Source organism: Monodelphis domestica, chromosome 4 (genome assembly GCF_027887165.1).
Source record: "Monodelphis domestica isolate mMonDom1 chromosome 4, mMonDom1.pri, whole genome shotgun sequence".
In the NCBI taxonomy this organism is placed as follows: Eukaryota; Metazoa; Chordata; class Mammalia; order Didelphimorphia; family Didelphidae; genus Monodelphis; species Monodelphis domestica.
Window position 1 is genome coordinate 299939807 of NC_077230.1, and position 18535 is coordinate 299958341.

Genomic DNA, 18535 nt, shown 5'->3' on the forward strand with positions numbered 1-18535 from the left:
CATAGATTTAGAGAAGGAAAGAACCTTGTGGCCAACTAGTCCCAGTTTCCAGTTTCCTCAATTAAGCAGAAAAAGAAACTGATGCCCAGTGTTGAAATGACAACTTTTCCAAGGTCACAAAGGTAGCTTCTGCCAGAATCATAATTTAAGTCCAGGTCTTCTGATGCAAAACTGAGAGATTTTTGGCCTGGACATCACTGCTTGTTTCTCCTACTCTCTTGGGTCCAGTTGGATCTCCCCTACTTTTTGGTATTTAGTTGAATTTTCCAATTTCTTAGTATTATTCTTCTGGATGAGAGAAACTGACCAGATTGTTCCCAGAAAAAAGTCAAGCTTCTGAGGAACAAATGTATTTTTTTCCCAAGTCTAGACAAAGTTGTGTACAATGCAAGACCAGAAAATTCCAAGTTCTCATTCAGGAAGCCTTTGCAGAAGGCCACCAGAGGCAACATTTTTCAAATGCTGATTATTTCCATCAGCTGTTGCTATTTAGGATATGGTCTATCATACATCCCAGCCTGTGCCTCTAAACTGAAACTCCCTGAGGTAAGAGGCCAGCCTCCACTACTTTATATTCAGAGAAGAGAAATATTTTTCCAAATAGCTTCAACATTCAGAGGTAAATTCATTAATTTATTTTCTCATTCAATCCAGGGGCTAGTAGAGCAGGTAATCTTGGACAATTCCACAATCAACAACTTTGGAAATTCATTCTCCTTAAAAGACACATGTTGGGAGAAAGACATTCTAAAAGGCAGAAAAGAAGAGCAAAGTAATAGCTCAAATGAAAAGTTAGGGACTGTTCTGGGAGAGAAAATGAGTGTATGAAACACAAGGTGGTAGTTTTTTTTTAATGGGTAAACTTTGGACATTGACTGCAAAGAAGAAACAATGGGGCCATGAAGTTGGTTATACATAACCTTAGAGAATTATGAGGGAACCAATTACAAGAAATTTGACCAACCACCTTGGCTAAAAGTTTGGAGTGCCAGGTTTTTTTTGTGTGAGTTTTTAAATTTTTCTTCCCACAAAATGTAAACTTTTTCAGCCTGTTTTTCCTTCTAAGGAATTTCCCATGAATAATACCAATGTTTTCACTTCAAAGTTTCTCTTCACAAAACAATGCCACTGTTGAAAAATTCTAGAGGCTTTGGAACGCCTTTCAGTCATGCAAAGTTCTCCCTGCCCATCTGCATTAATAACATTGCATAATGTAGTGTGTCTGACAGGCCAGCCAAACAAGCCAAAACATTAACACCTCCTTTTCAGCTCTGAATGAATGGTTCTGATCCTGTGCATATTTACATATGGTAAATGCCCTTCAACTCAAAGGAGAAGAGAATATTAAGGCAACAAAACTCTCAGTAGATGTGCAGATTTGATTATTCTTTTCATTTCTATCCTCATCTGTAATCTTCATGCTATGACAAATCAATCAATAAATCAAGTATTTGTGGAATAGACAACATCTACTGCACTCTGGGAAAAGATTAGACTTTTTGTAGGCAGGAGGGATGCTTTTGAGATGGGGCCTAAATGCATGATTTTATAGGTGTGGGGAACTCCCAGTATGGAACACACACAGATTGGCAACTGGGTCATTTTTCATCAAATCTGGCCTCGGATACTTACTGGCTATAGGACCCCTTAGGTATAACTTAACCCTGTTTGCCTCAGTTACCTAATATGTAAAATAAGCTGGAGAAGGAAATGACAAACCATTCTAGTATCTTTGCTAAGAAAACCCCAAGTGCAGTAATGTTGGACACACCTGCAAAATGAATGAACAACAATTTTTTTCATCCTATTGAGCCTGCCTGAGAGCTTAAGTGATTCGTCCTCTTGTCACTGCTACTCTGCATTAAAGACAAGATTTGAACTGAGATCTTGAGAACAGCCCTTTATCTCATGAGGGACACTGGGAACCATTAATTGTCATAATTTAATTTTCAAGTCCCATAGAAGAAGTTGCATCAATGGTATAATATTGTCCTATAAAAATGCTGAATTTCTATGATCATTACTCTGTAAGGCTGCATTCATATTATAAAACTCACAACCCTTTTAACTTTTAGCAGGCATGCTGGGTACCTCAGATAGCAGATGCATATATATATATATTTATATATGTGTGTATGTATGCATACATATGAAGGTGGGTGTATGATATCCATTAAATCTTGGAATTTCCATGTCCTAAAAACTCCCCATTAAATGCAGTCTTTCCTTAATTAAGAACTAGGATTCTACAACTCTCAGAATCTTTTAAAACTTCAATACTGGGCTCTTTAATAATGCCCACTGCACTCTCTGCACTACCTAGCACATAGTAAAGGTGCCTCTACTGATTGATAAATTGATGGATTTTGTGATGTCTCAAACTGAACTGAATACCACAGATTAGACTTCACTTGTATTTTTCCTTAGGCTAAGCCTACTTTGGGGAAAGCACATCTTGGGAAACACGTGGGTGTGTTTCAGAAAGCCACAAAACAGCTCATGCTACATATGCATCCTGGGAGAGGAGAGATGCTTCCCATTCCCACCTAATCTCAAATAAAGGCATGCAAATGAACTCTGAGCATCCTTCCGCATGGGGTTTCCTAGCTAAATACCCTCAGTTGGTGGTATTTTCCTATATAAAGACCAACAACTATCTTCTCACAGTATAAATAGGGTACCAACTATTCCTTCATTTGTGACAATCTCCAACAGAGGAAAGAAGCACACAGCTTATCTGTTTGGAGCTGATGGGAAGTTGACTAAAACAACAGATAACACAAAACTCTCTTCCCTTTTTGAATTTGTCCCATCAGCCCTACCCCCAAACAAGGATAGAAAGTAATTTTTTTTTACAAAAGTATTTGGCAAACTGAATTTTTACAAACTAATACAAATAATTTGATCTTATTTAAGAGAAGAGAAAACCATCTGCTATGTTTTAAAACTCAACATCAATATAATCCATGGTCCGATAGAGAAAAACATGCACTCCCCTGAAGTTAAAGCCAGATATTCTTAATGATTAGGCTTTCCCTCAGTATTTGCTGACTGCAAAATTTCCCTTATTTTTCCATAATTTCTGGTTAGAGTCTCCATGTATCAAGTACCATTTCAACCTCAAATTAAGCTGTTATATAAATATCATCAAGTTTATACATGTGGGAGACACAATGCAGAGAAATCTAGCCTGCTGTGAAAATGCTTTGATACATTCACATTCATAAGTTCAGAGACAAAACAATTCAAGGGAAGAACAACAGAGAAGGAATATTTAACAGAAAGAAAACAGACAGGCTTCCTATGTAGTTAAAAGAAAACAAACTTAATTACAACCCCTAAGATTAATTTTCTTTTTTTTCAAAAATATTTTCCAGGAGAGGAAATAATCTAAATACAAAGGCAAAGCAATCAATAAATCAAGGATTTCCTGATAAAGACAATGTGCATTAGAATGTAGGAAAAAAGAGATTTGCTATCAGCAGAATCCAAACCTGTGATTTGACTGGTATTGCTATCACTCGACTAGCCCGTACAAAGTCTTGAAAACCAACCTAGAAATCATGACGGAGGAACTATGTTTGGAAATAATTCCTTGACTCCTACTTGAGGAAGTTTTTTAGTTCAGTAAGGAATACTGAGATAGCAAATAAGAAATTAGGAGTTTGAAGCTCCATAAAACACTGGATTCATATGATCTGAATATAAAATACTCATATATTTTCAAGTGGTCTATCAGTCCCTTAACAAGGTTTAGGTGAACAAATAACAAAACAACAGGGAGTCAAAGGATCATTGATTTAGAACTGATAGGTCTTTAAGGGCCTTGAAATTCAACTTTTTGTTTTCTAGATGAGAAAATTGAGGAATGGAGAGTTGAGGTGACTTGGCCTGAGTCCCTCTGCTGGATGTCAGGCTCAGCTCTGCCACAGATTCACTCTGATGGAGAACAAGCCACAATGTCTCTGGGCCTCATTTCCTCATCTGTCAAATGATGGGGTTGGACAAGATCATAATTAAAGTCATTTATAGTTCTGAAATCCTGTGATATATTACAGTCACACCCTTGTTACCAGACTCATTTCAGTGAAACTCTGAAATGCACAAGATACACTCTCTCCTGTATTACTGGATCATAGACATTGGAATGAAGCAGAGTTCATCTGCAATCTCTTCATTTAACCAATGAGAAAATTGAGGCAGACAGAAGATAAATGTGATTTCCCCCGGGTCACCCAACCTGATTTGAACTCAGATCTTCATTATTCTAAGTTCAATGCTTTTCCCATTATACTATACTTTTGGGTGTTATTCATTCATTCAATTGTGTCTTGACACTTTGGAACTCCTATAGAGATTTTTTGGCAAAGATCCTGCAGTGGTTTACCATTTCCTTCTCCCTTAATTTAAGGCAAACAGAGGTTTAAGTGATTTGCTTAGGATCATGCAACTATCAAGTATGTGAGGTCAAATTTGAACTTGGGTCTTCCTGACCCCAAGCCTGCTGCTCTATCCACTGTGCCTCCTAGCAGCCCAGAATTTATCTATCCAAAAAAGCTTTGTTCTGCTAGAAAAGCCATTCCAATAATGCTACCATCACTGAAAATGACATTTTATTTATTTACAAATTTTTATTTTTAAAATTTATCTTAGCTCTTTATAATGTTCTTCATTTAGAATTTTTCTTCAGATTGCTTCTATTGTGCCCATTATATAGTTCATAATAGTATAGCTTTGAACATAGGATCCAGTCAATAGTAACTAACAATGGGCAAAACATTTTACAGACTTTAGTTTGTTTGTGTTTCACAACATTTGAAAGGTCGGTATTTAGACATTATTATCCCCATTTGTGGATATAAAAACCGAGGCTCAAAGTACTTAAATGGTTTACCCCAGTGTTGGAGGTAGGCTAAAAACCCAAGGTTTCCTGATTCTCCATCCAACATCTTATGCCACAGATTTGCTCTCTTCTAATTCTAATGCCCCATTAATGTGAATGGCATCTTTTCTTGTATACCACAAAAACTTTGAAAAATTCACTTTGAGTTGCAAGAATCTATGGTTTTATCTGATGGGTGGTGAAGAAATGATCACTGAGGTGTGGTGGGGAGGGATGCACAAGTTGTCAGCCATTCATTTTATTGGACTTGCTATTTGGAGATCTTTATTTGGGTAATTGGGAGACAAACAGTTAAAAATATGAGACTGATACAAGTATGTAAACTGCTTTACATTAGAATTTTTTAAGTAGTTGACATTCATATAAAATTTTGAGGTTTACAGTGTTTTACATGTCATTTTCCAAGCAAAGTGAATGCAAGAAAAGCCATTGATATTTCCTTCAGCTCTCCAGTCCATGTGTTCAACCATTACAGAGTTGAAGGCAAGAATGATCATGTAAGTAGCATAAAAATGTGAGTGACTGGGGCAGGGATGGAAGAAAGAACTTCCAGCTGCAGTCCGGGTGTGTCCAAATGGGGCAATACGCCTACCCATCCTTTCTATATTTAGAAGGAAGTTCTCTGGAGTTTGTCTTAGAGAAAGAATTTTTCTGTTCTTCCCCTCTCAGGGAAATGGGGGAAGGGCTACCCTGCCTCAATAACTCCAGACAGTAGATTTTGTAATTAGAAAAGGATAATCAGGCTGAATATAAAATATGGTATTATTTCCCCCGATATACTCAAGGTTCTTGTCTTTTTTTTTTTCTGAATCATTTATCTCCTCTTGATAATGTCTTTTCTCCTAATTCTGCACCTTCTCCATCTGGACAAATTCCCTTCCAATCATACCCCCTTTCTTCTGAGAGTGACAGATTGACTGCTATCATTTATAGTTTTTCTATCCATTTCCCTACTATTCGATTTCAGCTTCAACAGGCAAGATTTGGTCATTTTTTTGATAATCACCCTTAAAAAGGGTCAAATGTTTTCCCATGATTCCACAGTATGAGGTAGAGCTTCCACCGACACTAGTTCCATTGGGAAAATGCACAAGAACAAGCTATCAGCTATAAGGTACTTAGCAAATGCTCATATGACCAATTAGAGAGTTGAAGTATGTCCACATAGGAAGAAGGGAGAAAAATAACTGAGGGAGAGTATGTATGAAGAAATGTGGTAGAAATTAGAGCAATAACAACAGTTATTTTCAAGTGGAAAGATCTGTGGACTCCGTGACTAGAGTCTTTGAATTGTCTTCTGGCTTTGAAACTCATTTAGTTATAAGACCATGACTGATACATAACTTCTCTATCTATAATTCTGGTCTTTTAAGAGAATAGAGATAATCAAATTTATTGCCTTCCTTCCAGCGTTATAATAAGAAAAACACCAGTTTTGTAAACCATAAGGTGCTATCAATGTGTGTTCTTAGTATTGTTATTATAATGTTATAATAACAAAAAAAAGTTTTGGGGAGCAATAAAGTCTTTTTAACCACTGCTTTTTAAACCATTCTAAGAAAGAGCTTTCTACACAGCACTACAAATAGCAATTCTGTTTGCATCCAATCATTTCACTATTCCATTTATCTCTCTTCTGAATGCCTAAAATTTCCTTCAACCAGACCCCTTACCTCTAAATAGCTTCTACCTTATTCCTCACAGACTCCTATTCTTTTGAATCCTGCATGAAAACACTGATTGTTTTCCATTATAGGTATAGCTCTTCAATTAATGTCCATTCTTCATTTTCTTTTTTAAAAAATGTTAAGAAATGAGGTACAGACTCAGCATAAATATGTTACATCATAAATATTGTCAAGGAATTGAAGAAAGGCACCACCTTCTGCCTCAGAGAGGAAGGATGAAAGAGTTACTTGAAAGAAAAACTCTTGAAGATGCTGACAGATCCTGGAAGAAGATATAAAAGTGGTGGTGCACCCCTTGTAGGTGAGTCACTTTTCAGTGAGTCAATGGGAATCTCATCCAAGATTTGTATTTTTTGTGTGTATTTAGTCAGTACCTACTGTCTCCTTAGGGCATCTCCAAAGCTACCTTCCAAGGGAAACTTTCCAAGGGAAAAGATCTACACTGGATAGCTGTACCACTAATTCAGATAGTTGTTTTTTGCTATTGTCTGTTCCTGAAATCTTTTTGTACCTCTGCCAGAAGGTCACCAAGGATTTGGGGTTTTATTCTATATGACTTAAAGCTCTGAGAATATCAGTGACACCCCCTCCCCACCAGCCAAAATAAATTATGAAAATTACAGCAGTTCCATTTCCTTACTCTCTCTGGAAGAAGTATAAGTCCCCCAAATTGTCAATTTGTATTTCTTAAGACTCTAAAAAGTTGATACACTAATTTGTTTGTTTTTTCTCTCCATCTTGTAATTAAATGTGCTCACTGTCAAAAGCAATAAAATCTGTCAAAAGCAATAAAATCTGAGAGAAACAGAAACAATGGAAAGCAGTCTTCTTTAATCTTTTAGATTATTATCTAAAACAGTATTTCTTGAGATTATTCAAAAATGAGTATTTAGCCACTAAACATGAAACTTGGTGACACTGTCTGAATATATTTTGTTATACATCAGAAAATTAAAGGTCATTATTAAATTAAGAACAAACAACACCACATACTGGATTTTCCAAAATAAGAACAGTAACAAAGTTGTTAGTGAAACATACAAGCTTGTTATATCCAAGTCATTATTTTGGAGTCAAATACAAGAAGCAATGAACATGCATAGGAGGATGTGGTAGCTTTAAGAGACAAGTTCTAGTTTTTGTTTGGACCTTGAGACAGTCAGATAAAATGATAACCTATCCCTTTAAAATATCTATGGAAATTGATAAAAACCAATCCCATCACACTCTAATGCTTTTAGGGGTTCTCCTTTTGGTGAGATTCAACATTTCAATTAATCTTATTCACATCAAGTAGAAACATCCCCATTATATAGACATATGTGTGTGTTAATATGTGACCAGTTGGGATGCAATGTCAAATATTACTTGGAAAGCAACACTCTTACCATTAATAAATATGTAGATTGTAGATTCTGTTCTCTTTTTCTTTGAAACAGGTGTTGATAAGTATCTGCAGCTGTAGTAGCCTGTGTGATTGGCCTGTGCCCTGGCCAAGGTCAGAGTGCTGCAAAATTGTTTCCCATTCCTCCCACAGACAGATGTGGTGATGCTCAGCCTTTTGCTTTCTTTACTCACAGTCTTAGGCAAAGACCATGAATGGGCTACTTCCCCCCTGCAATCAAAGATAAGGAAACAAAAAACAATTAGATCTGAGTATTTGTGGCACAGTCTTAGTTCCCAACCATTCATTTTATTGGGACCGCTATTTTGGGGTCCTCTCTAATTGTGGTGATCTTCCTCTTCACACAAAAGCAATACATTTTTAAAAAAAGTTTTAAAACAATGCTTAGAAAAAGGAATCAAAGAGTCTAAAGGTTTGATTTCTCCTCAATCTATGTTATAATAATAACCCCAAACTGACAAAACAAAACCTTGCCAGCACTTGTCATTCCATAGCCCCTTACACTTCTCCTCCCTTCCTTTCAGTAGAGGACCCCAACTCATTTTTTATATCAAAGTAATCAATATCATCTGATTGCTCCTTCATGTCTCCAATTCTCCAGCTCAAATCCCCCCAAAGCATCCCCTCTTCTCCTCCTTTTCTCCATATACTTGCTTTTCCAAAATAAGAACAGTAACAAAGTTGTTCGTGAAACACACAGACTTTTGCCAAGCCTTCTCCATGCCAAGGGCAGCTCTTCTACTTGTATCCTTGATATCTTCCTATATCTCCTAGGAATTTGCCATTTTATTTATTCCCTTCCTCTCTGATCTTAAATTCCCTCCCTGTTGCCTAGGAACATGTCCAAATCCCCCCTATATTCATATACTAATCTTCCTTTAACACTGCTATCTCTTCAAGCTATTTTCTTATATATGTCTCTTCTCTTTCATAGTCAAACTGGAAAAAGTCATCTATATTCATATATATTTCCATTTCTTCATCTTCTAATCCTTAACTCATTGAAGTTTGATTTCCAAATTCATCCTTTACCAATTATCTCTTCATCACTGAATTCATTAACCTTTTCTCAGATCTCATTCTTGATCATACCTTCTTCCTTGGTATTCCTCCCTCCATGGATTTTCATGGCATCGCTCTCTTGGTTCTCCTCTTCACTGTCTGAATGCTTCTCAGCCTACTTTGCTGGATTGTCATTTATGTCTGACCCTCTATAAATGGGTATGTCTCATTTGGTCTCCTAGCTCTCTTATCAACTCACAAGGGTATTGTTTTCATCTGTATGCAAAAGGCTCATAGATCTACATATCTAGTCCTCAACTCTGTCTGCTCCTTCCACTGGATGCCCTCAAATATCTTGAGTACAACAAGTCCAAAACAGATCATTTTGATTTTCCTCAAACCAATCCCTCTTTCTAACTTCCTCGCCTTTTTCAAGGGCACCACCACACTTCTGGTCAACCAGAATCACAGTTTTGAAGTTATTCTCAATTCTTTACTCTCCCTTATTTATCATATCTGAGTAATTGCTTAGATGTCAATTCTACATCCAATATCTATTGAAGCTGTCCGCTTCTCTTCTTTCACACAGCTACCATAATAGATAGAGCTATCATCACCTCCTGTCTGGATTACTGCAACAGCCACCTGCTTGGCCTCCCTGTCTCTAGTCTCTCTCCTCAACAAACCATCCTTTCTATATACAGATGCCAAACTGATATTTTTAAATCTCAAGTCTGATCATGGCATTCCCTTACTCAAAAAGCTTCAGTGGCTCTTGCTGCTTCCAAGATAAAATACAAACCTCTTATTCGACATTTATAGTACATTGCAATGTGGCTCAAACTTATTTTTTTAGCTTGACTTCACATTATTCTTACTTATGAATTGTAGAATTTATACATGCATTTGTATTTTGTACATGCATGTGGACTTCCCTAATTACTATTCTTCAGATATAAATATCTACATCTTTGCTCCATGCCTATTTACAGGCTGAACTGTATGATTGAAATGTTTTTCTTCTTATCTCTGCCTCTGGGAATTCCTAGCTTCCTTTAAGATTTACCTCATGTTACTTCCTTCATGAGTTCTTTTTTGGTTCCTTGAAATTTAATTTGTGTGTATGTGTGTATAGATATATGTTTCTATAAAATTATAGATATATAGGTATCCATAAAATTTTAGATATATATTTATATTTATGAAATTGTAATGTATAGATATAGAAAACACAATGTAATATTTACTCATTGGTTTAACTGTTATTTCTTCTTATTGAATACAAATTCTTTGAGGTCAGGGACCATTTAATTGTTATCTTTTTATTTCCAGTACACTGACTTCTTTGTGCATAGTAAGCATTTAATAAATACTTATTAAATTGAATTAAACTGAATTGGTGGTCTTGAATCAACTTCATCTTTCCTAGACACTGGGGGGGGGGTCACTTAATATGCTATGCCTCCCTAAGGGACTAATTCAAAATGGTACCAGGGAATAGACTAGGAACAAGGCAGGGAATACTGGAACTACCTAAAAATCATTATCCCAAACTAAACCCCATCACTCACCTGCATTTAAGATATAATGTCTGGTCTGCTTGCATGACATACTGTGTGCCTTTTAAACTTAGTTCAGGTCCTTTTAATTTTGACCCTGAACTGGATCCTGAAAAAAAAATAAAATTAATTATTATCAGTAAGTTCCCCCCACCTTTTTCTTCTTTCAATTCTACCTTTCTTCTAAAGGACAAATTTTCATCTTGAACTTCCCCCCTCTCTCTCTAAGATCGAGGTCTCAGGTTATGTTGATCAAACAGAAGTCAGTAATGGCAATAATTAATAGGGCTGAGAGAACTTTCTTGCATCTTACTCCTTTGGTATGATTTATTTCCACAACAGCAGTTCTTTGTCTATCATGACATCATATACTCTAGAAGAGAAAAGGCTTATTTGTTCTGGTCTTTACAAAACAGAACAGATCTCATCAGAATGCTATACTATACTGAGGGCACAGTAGAGAGAGAAGCTCAGCAGCTGCCTTGAGGTGTGGGGTGTAGGTTGAATGCTATCGCTGCCATTTTTGTACAAATAAGAAGCAGTAGCATGACAACCTGGGGTTAGGAAGACAGGGGTTCAAACACGCACTTCCTGCATGATCCTGGCCAAGCTGCTAAACTTCTTGGTGTACCAGGAAGTTATCTAAAATTATACAATCATAACATTTCCCCAGCAGAAATTCTCCATACCATTGATATTGTAGGTCTATATATATATTTTAAACTAAATATTCATATGTGGATAGTTTAAATGATACATTTGTATAATGCCTTATATATTATATACAGTTTCATGCACTTTCCTCAAGAAAGCTGATATTTTGGTTCCACTCATTATTCTCTTTCCTCACTTCTGAACAATGCAATTTGGCTTTTGAACTCATCATTTTAACTGAAATTGTTTTGTCCAAAGTCACCAGTTATCTCTTAATTGACAAATCCAATGGCCTCTTCTCAGTTCTCATCTTTTTTTGACATTTCTACAGTCTTTGGTTCTATTGATTTTCTTCTCCTCCTAGATTCTCACGTCCTTATTGGTTCTTGTAACTCCACTTCCTTCTAAAACTTTTCCTATTTCCATAACTTTGCTTTCTCAGTCGCCTTTGCTGATTCTTCATTCGTATCATGCACAGGATATGTTTTCTCTTTTCACTCTATACTATCATGTGGTAATCTCATCATTCTCCTTGGATTCAATTATCAACCCTATGAAAATCTATTTATCCAGCCCTAACCTCTCTCTTGAATTCTAGTCTCATATCACCACTTCTTGGATATCTCAAATCCAATGTTTATAGTCATCTAAAACTCAACATATCCAAAACATAACTCATTATCTTTCACCCCTCTTAAAACTTTCTTTATTCAAGGGTACCCTCATCCCTCCCAGTTATCAAGACTTGCAGCTTCAATAATATCCTAGACTTCTCAATTGAACTTTACTTATTTATTCAGTTATTCTCACCTTATTTATCCAACCTATTACCATATCTTGTCATTTCTTCCATACTACATAGTTCCCCTTATCTCCACTCAGACGATCACCACTGCAGTTCAGGCCTTCATCACTTTGTGTCTAACTGTTCCCATAGTCTCCCCATCTCAAGTATTTCCCAACCACAATCCATCTTTCACTCAGCTGCTAAAGTGATTTTTCTAAAGCCTAGGTCTGACCGTGTCCATTCTCAACTTGATAAACTTCAGTGATTCCCTACTACCTGCAGGATAAAATATAAAGTCCTATGTTTATTCTTTAAAGTTGTTCCTATTCCAGCCCCTGACTACCTCAATAGTGCTCTTATGCTTTACTACCCTCCTCACATTCTAGGCTCCAGGTCCTCTGGCTTAATTTCTCACACCTACATCTCTCTTCTCCAAGTCTTTGCACTATCCCACATTTCTTGAATTTCATTCTTCACTTTCAGCTCTTAGCTTCAATGACTTCCTTCAGTACTCAGCTCAAATCTCATCTTCAGCAAGGGTTCTTTCCTGGTCGACCCAGTCGCTAATATACTCTTCTCTGAGGTTATATGATATCTATTCCAAATATCTCTTTTAATCATTTACATATTGTCTCCCTCATTAGAATATATGCTCCTTGAGAGCAGAAATTGTTTCACTTTTGTCATAACATCCCTAGACCTAACACAGTGCCTGCCATGTTGTAAGTTCCTACTAAATGCTTACTGACTGATTTATTGACAATTATAATTTGATTCACACAACTTTAAATGTTATCCCTATGTCATTTACAAATGAGAAAACTGAAATTGTTTCGATTACTATATAGCTATAGTTTTTGAGAATAAAGCCAGAGTGGGAAAGTAAGTCTTCTATATGTGCTGACCCAAATTTGGGAGAATTATTTCCTTTAATACTTTAAACCATGATAGTTTGTAGAAGAGCAGTTTAAGTGATGAGTTATAGATCTGTGAGACAAAAATGTGAGATTCTATGACTATCCCCTTATTTTCTATTCAATACCATAATATCCCTAACTATAGATTGTAATGATAAGACCACTTCCATGTGCCAAGGGTATGTTTTCATAACTAATTATATTTTTTAAGATAGTAAGTTGATGTATTCCACTAAAGTCCCATGCCAACACATCATCATGGCATGGAGATAACCTTAGGTTCTCAGAGTTAATGTTGGTGGAGGATAGGTTTTGGAAGGACCTACTAAGCTGGAGAGACTCTGAATGTACAATTATTTTTTCAGCAGTGTCCAACTCTTTTGTGACCCCACTTGGGGTATTCTTGGCAAAGATACTAGAGCAGTTTGTTATTTCCTTCTTCAGTTCATTTTACAGATGAGGAAACTGATTTGTCCAGGATCACACAACTATAAAAGTGTCTGAGGTCAAATTTGTACTCAGGAAAATGAGTCTTCCTGACTAGATTTCCAACCCTAACACTTGATCCACTTTCTCTCCACTGATCAATCTAGCCAAGCAAATATGGGCCCAGCAATGATTTACTGTATGAAAACCTGATTGGCTAAATTTAGAGATGCTCATTGTGAGAATGTTGGCCACAGCATTTATGAAATTTAGTTAATAAGCCTTTATTCATTTGCCCTCCTCTACCAGTCTTACCTTCCAGGAAAATTATGTTATCAGCTGCTTCCCAAATTCAACATGCCACCTTCTGCCTGCATACAGTCCCCCAAGAAGTCCCTCATGTCTAGAATATACTCCTTCCTCATTTTCCTCTCACAGGAAACTTTTTTCTTCTTTAGAAGTTCAGCTTAAACACCCCCTTCCTCTTTGAAATCTTCCATGGTTTGCCTTATCGCAGTTGTTTGTGTCTTTTTCCATGTCAATTGTCTTTGTACCATGCATATTTGTGTTTTATTGCCCCATTAGCATGTGAGTTCCTTAAGAGTAAGGCCTGTTTTACTTTCCTATGTGTATCTCTAGCATTCTGCACACAGGAAAGCCTTATCATTCGTTCATTCATTCATTCATTCATTCATATTTTGTCATGTTTTGTTTTTGAATCTCCTATGTCTCACACTGGATCGTACCCACAGTTTGTTTACACAATCTTCAATTCAACTTCATTTTTTTCATTCACTGAGCCCCACTATCTCATTGTAACATTATCAGGAGATAATTTCTAAGAGTAAATTTACTGTGAATCCACTGTGGAGCTCTAAGGGAGATTGGAATTTTCCACTGCTCTACATTAGCAGCCTGAGTTTTCTGAATAAAAAGAATTACTTCCTTTTCTTCTCCCTCCCATAAAATAGTCTGTCTGCAAACTATTGTTTTCATTACCTTTAAGATAAGTCATCCAAAACCATACTGGTTCATAATTATGACCAGGGGAATCTTAAAAATAAAATGAATCTTTTTCATTCTACAGATGAGGAAACTGAGACCCAGAGACTTGCCCCAGGTCAAATAGGCTGTAAACAGTATATCCAGCAATGGAACCCCAGTTCTTCTGAATCCAAACTTAACTATATTTCCTTTATATCATACGGCATTCTGTATAGCTCAGTTTTCCCAGTGCCAAAAGGCAGAAAATGATCTTGCTCTTTAGTCCTCTGTGAAGAGGTCAGATATTCTATGGTCTCTATACTATTTGGTTCATTCATTTTTATTTATTTGTTGGTTTCCTTAAAAGGCATCTTCACATGTGTTTTTAAAACAATTGTTTAGTCTTGCAGAAAGAAGTCTCATATCTAAAATATATGCTTTGTTAAATTTATGGGAATAAGAGCCATCCCCTTATTGAATAATATGCTTCAATCTCCATTATGAGACCATTAATTCTCTATCAATAGGTTGATAGAATTTTTCAGTATGAGTCCTTTGGAGCTATAGTTCATTAATGATTAGAGTTACAAAGTCTTTCACAGTTGATCATCCTTATAATATTGTTATTACTGTGTACATTGTTCTCCTGGTTCTGTTCACATCATTTTGCATTAGTTCATATAAATCTTCCCAGGTTTTTCTGAAACCATGCCTTTCATCATTTCTCACAGCACAATAGTATTCCATCACATTCTGATACTATAAATTGTTCAGCCATTCCCCAATTGATGGGCATCCCTTTAATTTCCAATTCTTTGTCACCACAAAAAGAGCTGCTATGAATAATTCTGAACATATGGGTTCTTAATTTTCTCCTTTGATCTCCATGAGGTATAAATCTAGTAGCAGTAATGACAGATCAGAGTATATAAAAAAGTTTTATAAACCTATGGATATATTTTCATTGTTCTCCAGAATGGTTGGGCTGATTCACATCCCCACTAACAGCACATATTTTTCCACATGCCTTCCAGCATCTGTCATTTTTTAGGTATCTGTTAATCTGATAGATAGGTGACAGGTGGTCCCTCAGAGTTGTTTTAATTTTCATTTCTCTAATTTCATATGATCATTGATAACTTTGACCATTTATTAATTGAGGAATAGCTGTTATATAATATATTTGGTTCAGTTCCTTGTATATTTGAGAAATGAGACCTTTATCAGAGAAATTTGCTATAAATTCCCCCCTCTCATCCTGTTTCCTGCTTTGCTTCTAATTATGGAGTCATTGTTTTGCTTGTCCAAAAACTTTTATTTTATGTAATGAAAATTATCTATTTTATCTCCTACAAGCCTCTCCATCTCTTGTTCTGTTATGAACTCTTCTCTTATCTGTAGACATGACAGGTCATATTTTCCCATACACTCCTAATATGCTTATGATGTCACCTTTTATGTCTAACCCATTTTGAGCTTATCTTGTTATGAGGTGTGAGAAGTTGATTTATGCCTAGTTTCTGCCAGACTATGTTCCAATTTCCCAGCAGTTTTTGTCAAATAGTGAATTCTTGCCCCAACAGCTGGGATCTTTGAGTTTATCAAATATTAGGTTGCTATGCTTATTTGCTTTTCTGTTGTTATGTATCTAATCCATTCCATTGACCAACTACTCTATATCTTATCCAATAGCAAATTGTTTTGGTATTTGATCTATTGTTGACTAATAGAAAGAACTATCCAGGCCATTTCTTTCTAAATTTATGACAAATCATTCTCCCTCACTTACTAAATCACAGATTAAAAAATTTTTTATCCAAAAACTTTGGATTTACACCTCTCCTCTCCATAATTTTTCTCCCAAGCTATGTATTAAATAAAACTGAATGGCTCATTTGACTTCAATGGATGAGTGAATTGTGTCCAAGGAAAGTGTCTGAACTTATGGTTACAATTAAAATGCAATCAAAAGAATTAATGTTCACTCTAAGGCCCTTCCAGACCAACAGGATATTTAAATGCCTCAGTGAATCTGTGTCACCATGGTTCAGTGGAGAGAGCACTGGATTTGGAGTCAGGAGACTTGGATATGAATTCCATCTAAAAACTTATTAGCTCTGTGACCTTGGTCAAGTCAGTATAACTCTTAAAGCCCATTTCCTCAACTGCAAAATGGGTATAATAATACTTGCACTACTGCCCCTACAATGTTGTTATGAAAAAAGCACTTTGAAAATGTTAGAGTTCTTTACAAACATGAGGACAGATTACAAGCAATCCATGATTTATTCTCCTGTAAGACTCTTTCCCATGCTCTACAATGCATCCTCCATGGAGAATCTACCCAGTGTGCTGGGGACCCTCCTCTAGATCATTTTGTTTGCCTAACTATGAGAGCTATGAAAACATACAATGCTGGCTAGGCTCCATTGAGAAGTTTGTTCCCTTTCTTACCCAAAATTGGGTCATACCTTTCCCTTCAGTGAGAAATAATTAACTAAATTCTCAAAGTAAGAAAGAATTAATCTACAAATAAAAATTCTGAAAGACAAGCTATATTTTTTCCTCATTTGATTTTGAGTACTATCCCCTAGATTTAAGACCTCACTCTATCATTAACTAGCCTTTTATCTATTAATAAATAGTTAGCATTTATGGAGTGCTTTAATATTGGAAAACACTTTGCATATATTATCTCATTTGATCCTCAGAACAACTTTGTGTAGATGCTATTATTATCCTTTTTTTTTTACTAACAAGGAAATTGAGGTTGAGAGAGGTAAAGTCACCTACTAGGTTACATTGCTAAATGTCTAAGGTAGGTTTTGAACTCAGATCTTCTTGACTCAAAGACTATAACACCTAGCTGCCAATTGGGCATGTCACATAACATTTCTAGGCTTCATTTTCTTCTTCAAATAAAGTATTGACCTGGATCAATGGTATCCAGTGATTTTTGCTTTACGAGCCATTTCAACTCCCCAAAAGTGTAGTGAATCCCCATATTAAAAATATGATATTCATAATATTATTTTAGATTTATTCATTAAATTTTCATAATTATTACTGTGATTTTTGTCCCTCAAAGCTCCAAATACACATTTATATTATATAATTACAAAATAAAATTTTATCTTATCTAAAATTATTTTTAAAACAAATTATTAAAATTATTATGATTTTATGCAGGACTTTCTGTAAGAGTTAAAAGAAGTAATCTAGCAAGACCTCATATACTTACTATTATTTGTAAGACTTCTTATTCAAATCTTTCATTTTATAATTATTTTTGTTGAATACAAATAACATTTTAAATGAAGTAAGTTGCAACTTTGAAGATATCCAGTATAATAATCATTTGCAAACTTAAATTTTGATGCTGGATATTTTTATTTGAACAAAAGTTTTAATTCAACCTGACATTTGTACTTTGACTTGGTTGTGTGATTATAGAGGTGATGGGGCATTATTACAGTTTAATAGAGAAGATACAGGAGCTATAGTATACAAAACACAAATGTGAGTATATGCATACATCTGATATTGAGAATTTAATGTCAAACCCTTGTGGCATTTTGCAAACAATTTGATAATGTATTGAGAAATTACAAGAACACATGGCACTTAGAAGAAGTCAGAGTTTGATATAATTGCTCCAAGAATACCAAAACTGTTCCTTACATGATTATGGTAGTTTTGATTCTCTGGAGAAACAAGCTTATAATATTTATAATATGCACATGCTTGTCACAGAGGAAAAATATTTTTAACATAACTGGGCAGTTATTTATTATTTAAGATTCTATTAGAAAACATTTAGTTTGACTCCCTTGGACCATTGTCTTAAGTGTTTACAATTGACTAAACAGCAACTACTTATACAGATAATTGTCAAAATCCTTTTATAGCTCTTATATTTAATTATTCTATGGTTAATTTTATGAGAAAATGTGTTAAAGTTAGAAATGAAGTTTCAAAAACATTTATGAGTAAAAATTGGGCAACATAGATAGTGTTAGATTATATGGCTTATTTGAAAGCTTCAAGTATGCATTGATCTGCCTATACAATTTGTATGGTTATCTAGACTCAAATTGTTGTTATTTGAAGTTAAGGAAACTATTTCATCATTATTTAGTTTCACTGGTTAAACTTAAAAAGAGTAATCCCAAGGCATGTCGTTAGAACAAGTATTCTATTTTTCTTTTTC

At 35.4% G+C, this 18535-nt stretch overlaps 1 protein-coding gene across 1 annotated transcript in view; it reads right to left on the minus strand.

Annotated features, from left to right (window-relative positions):
• Positions 1-18535, minus strand: part of FLT1 (fms related receptor tyrosine kinase 1) — a 201170-nt gene that overhangs the window by 166011 nt on the left and 16624 nt on the right. Inside the window, exons 2-3 of the mRNA XM_007495262.3 lie at positions 10570-10666; positions 7980-8206 (exon numbers count right to left, since the gene is read on the minus strand). Coding sequence (XP_007495324.2) covers positions 7980-8206; positions 10570-10666 — 324 coding nt within the window. The remainder of the gene's footprint in view (positions 1-7979; positions 8207-10569; positions 10667-18535) is intronic.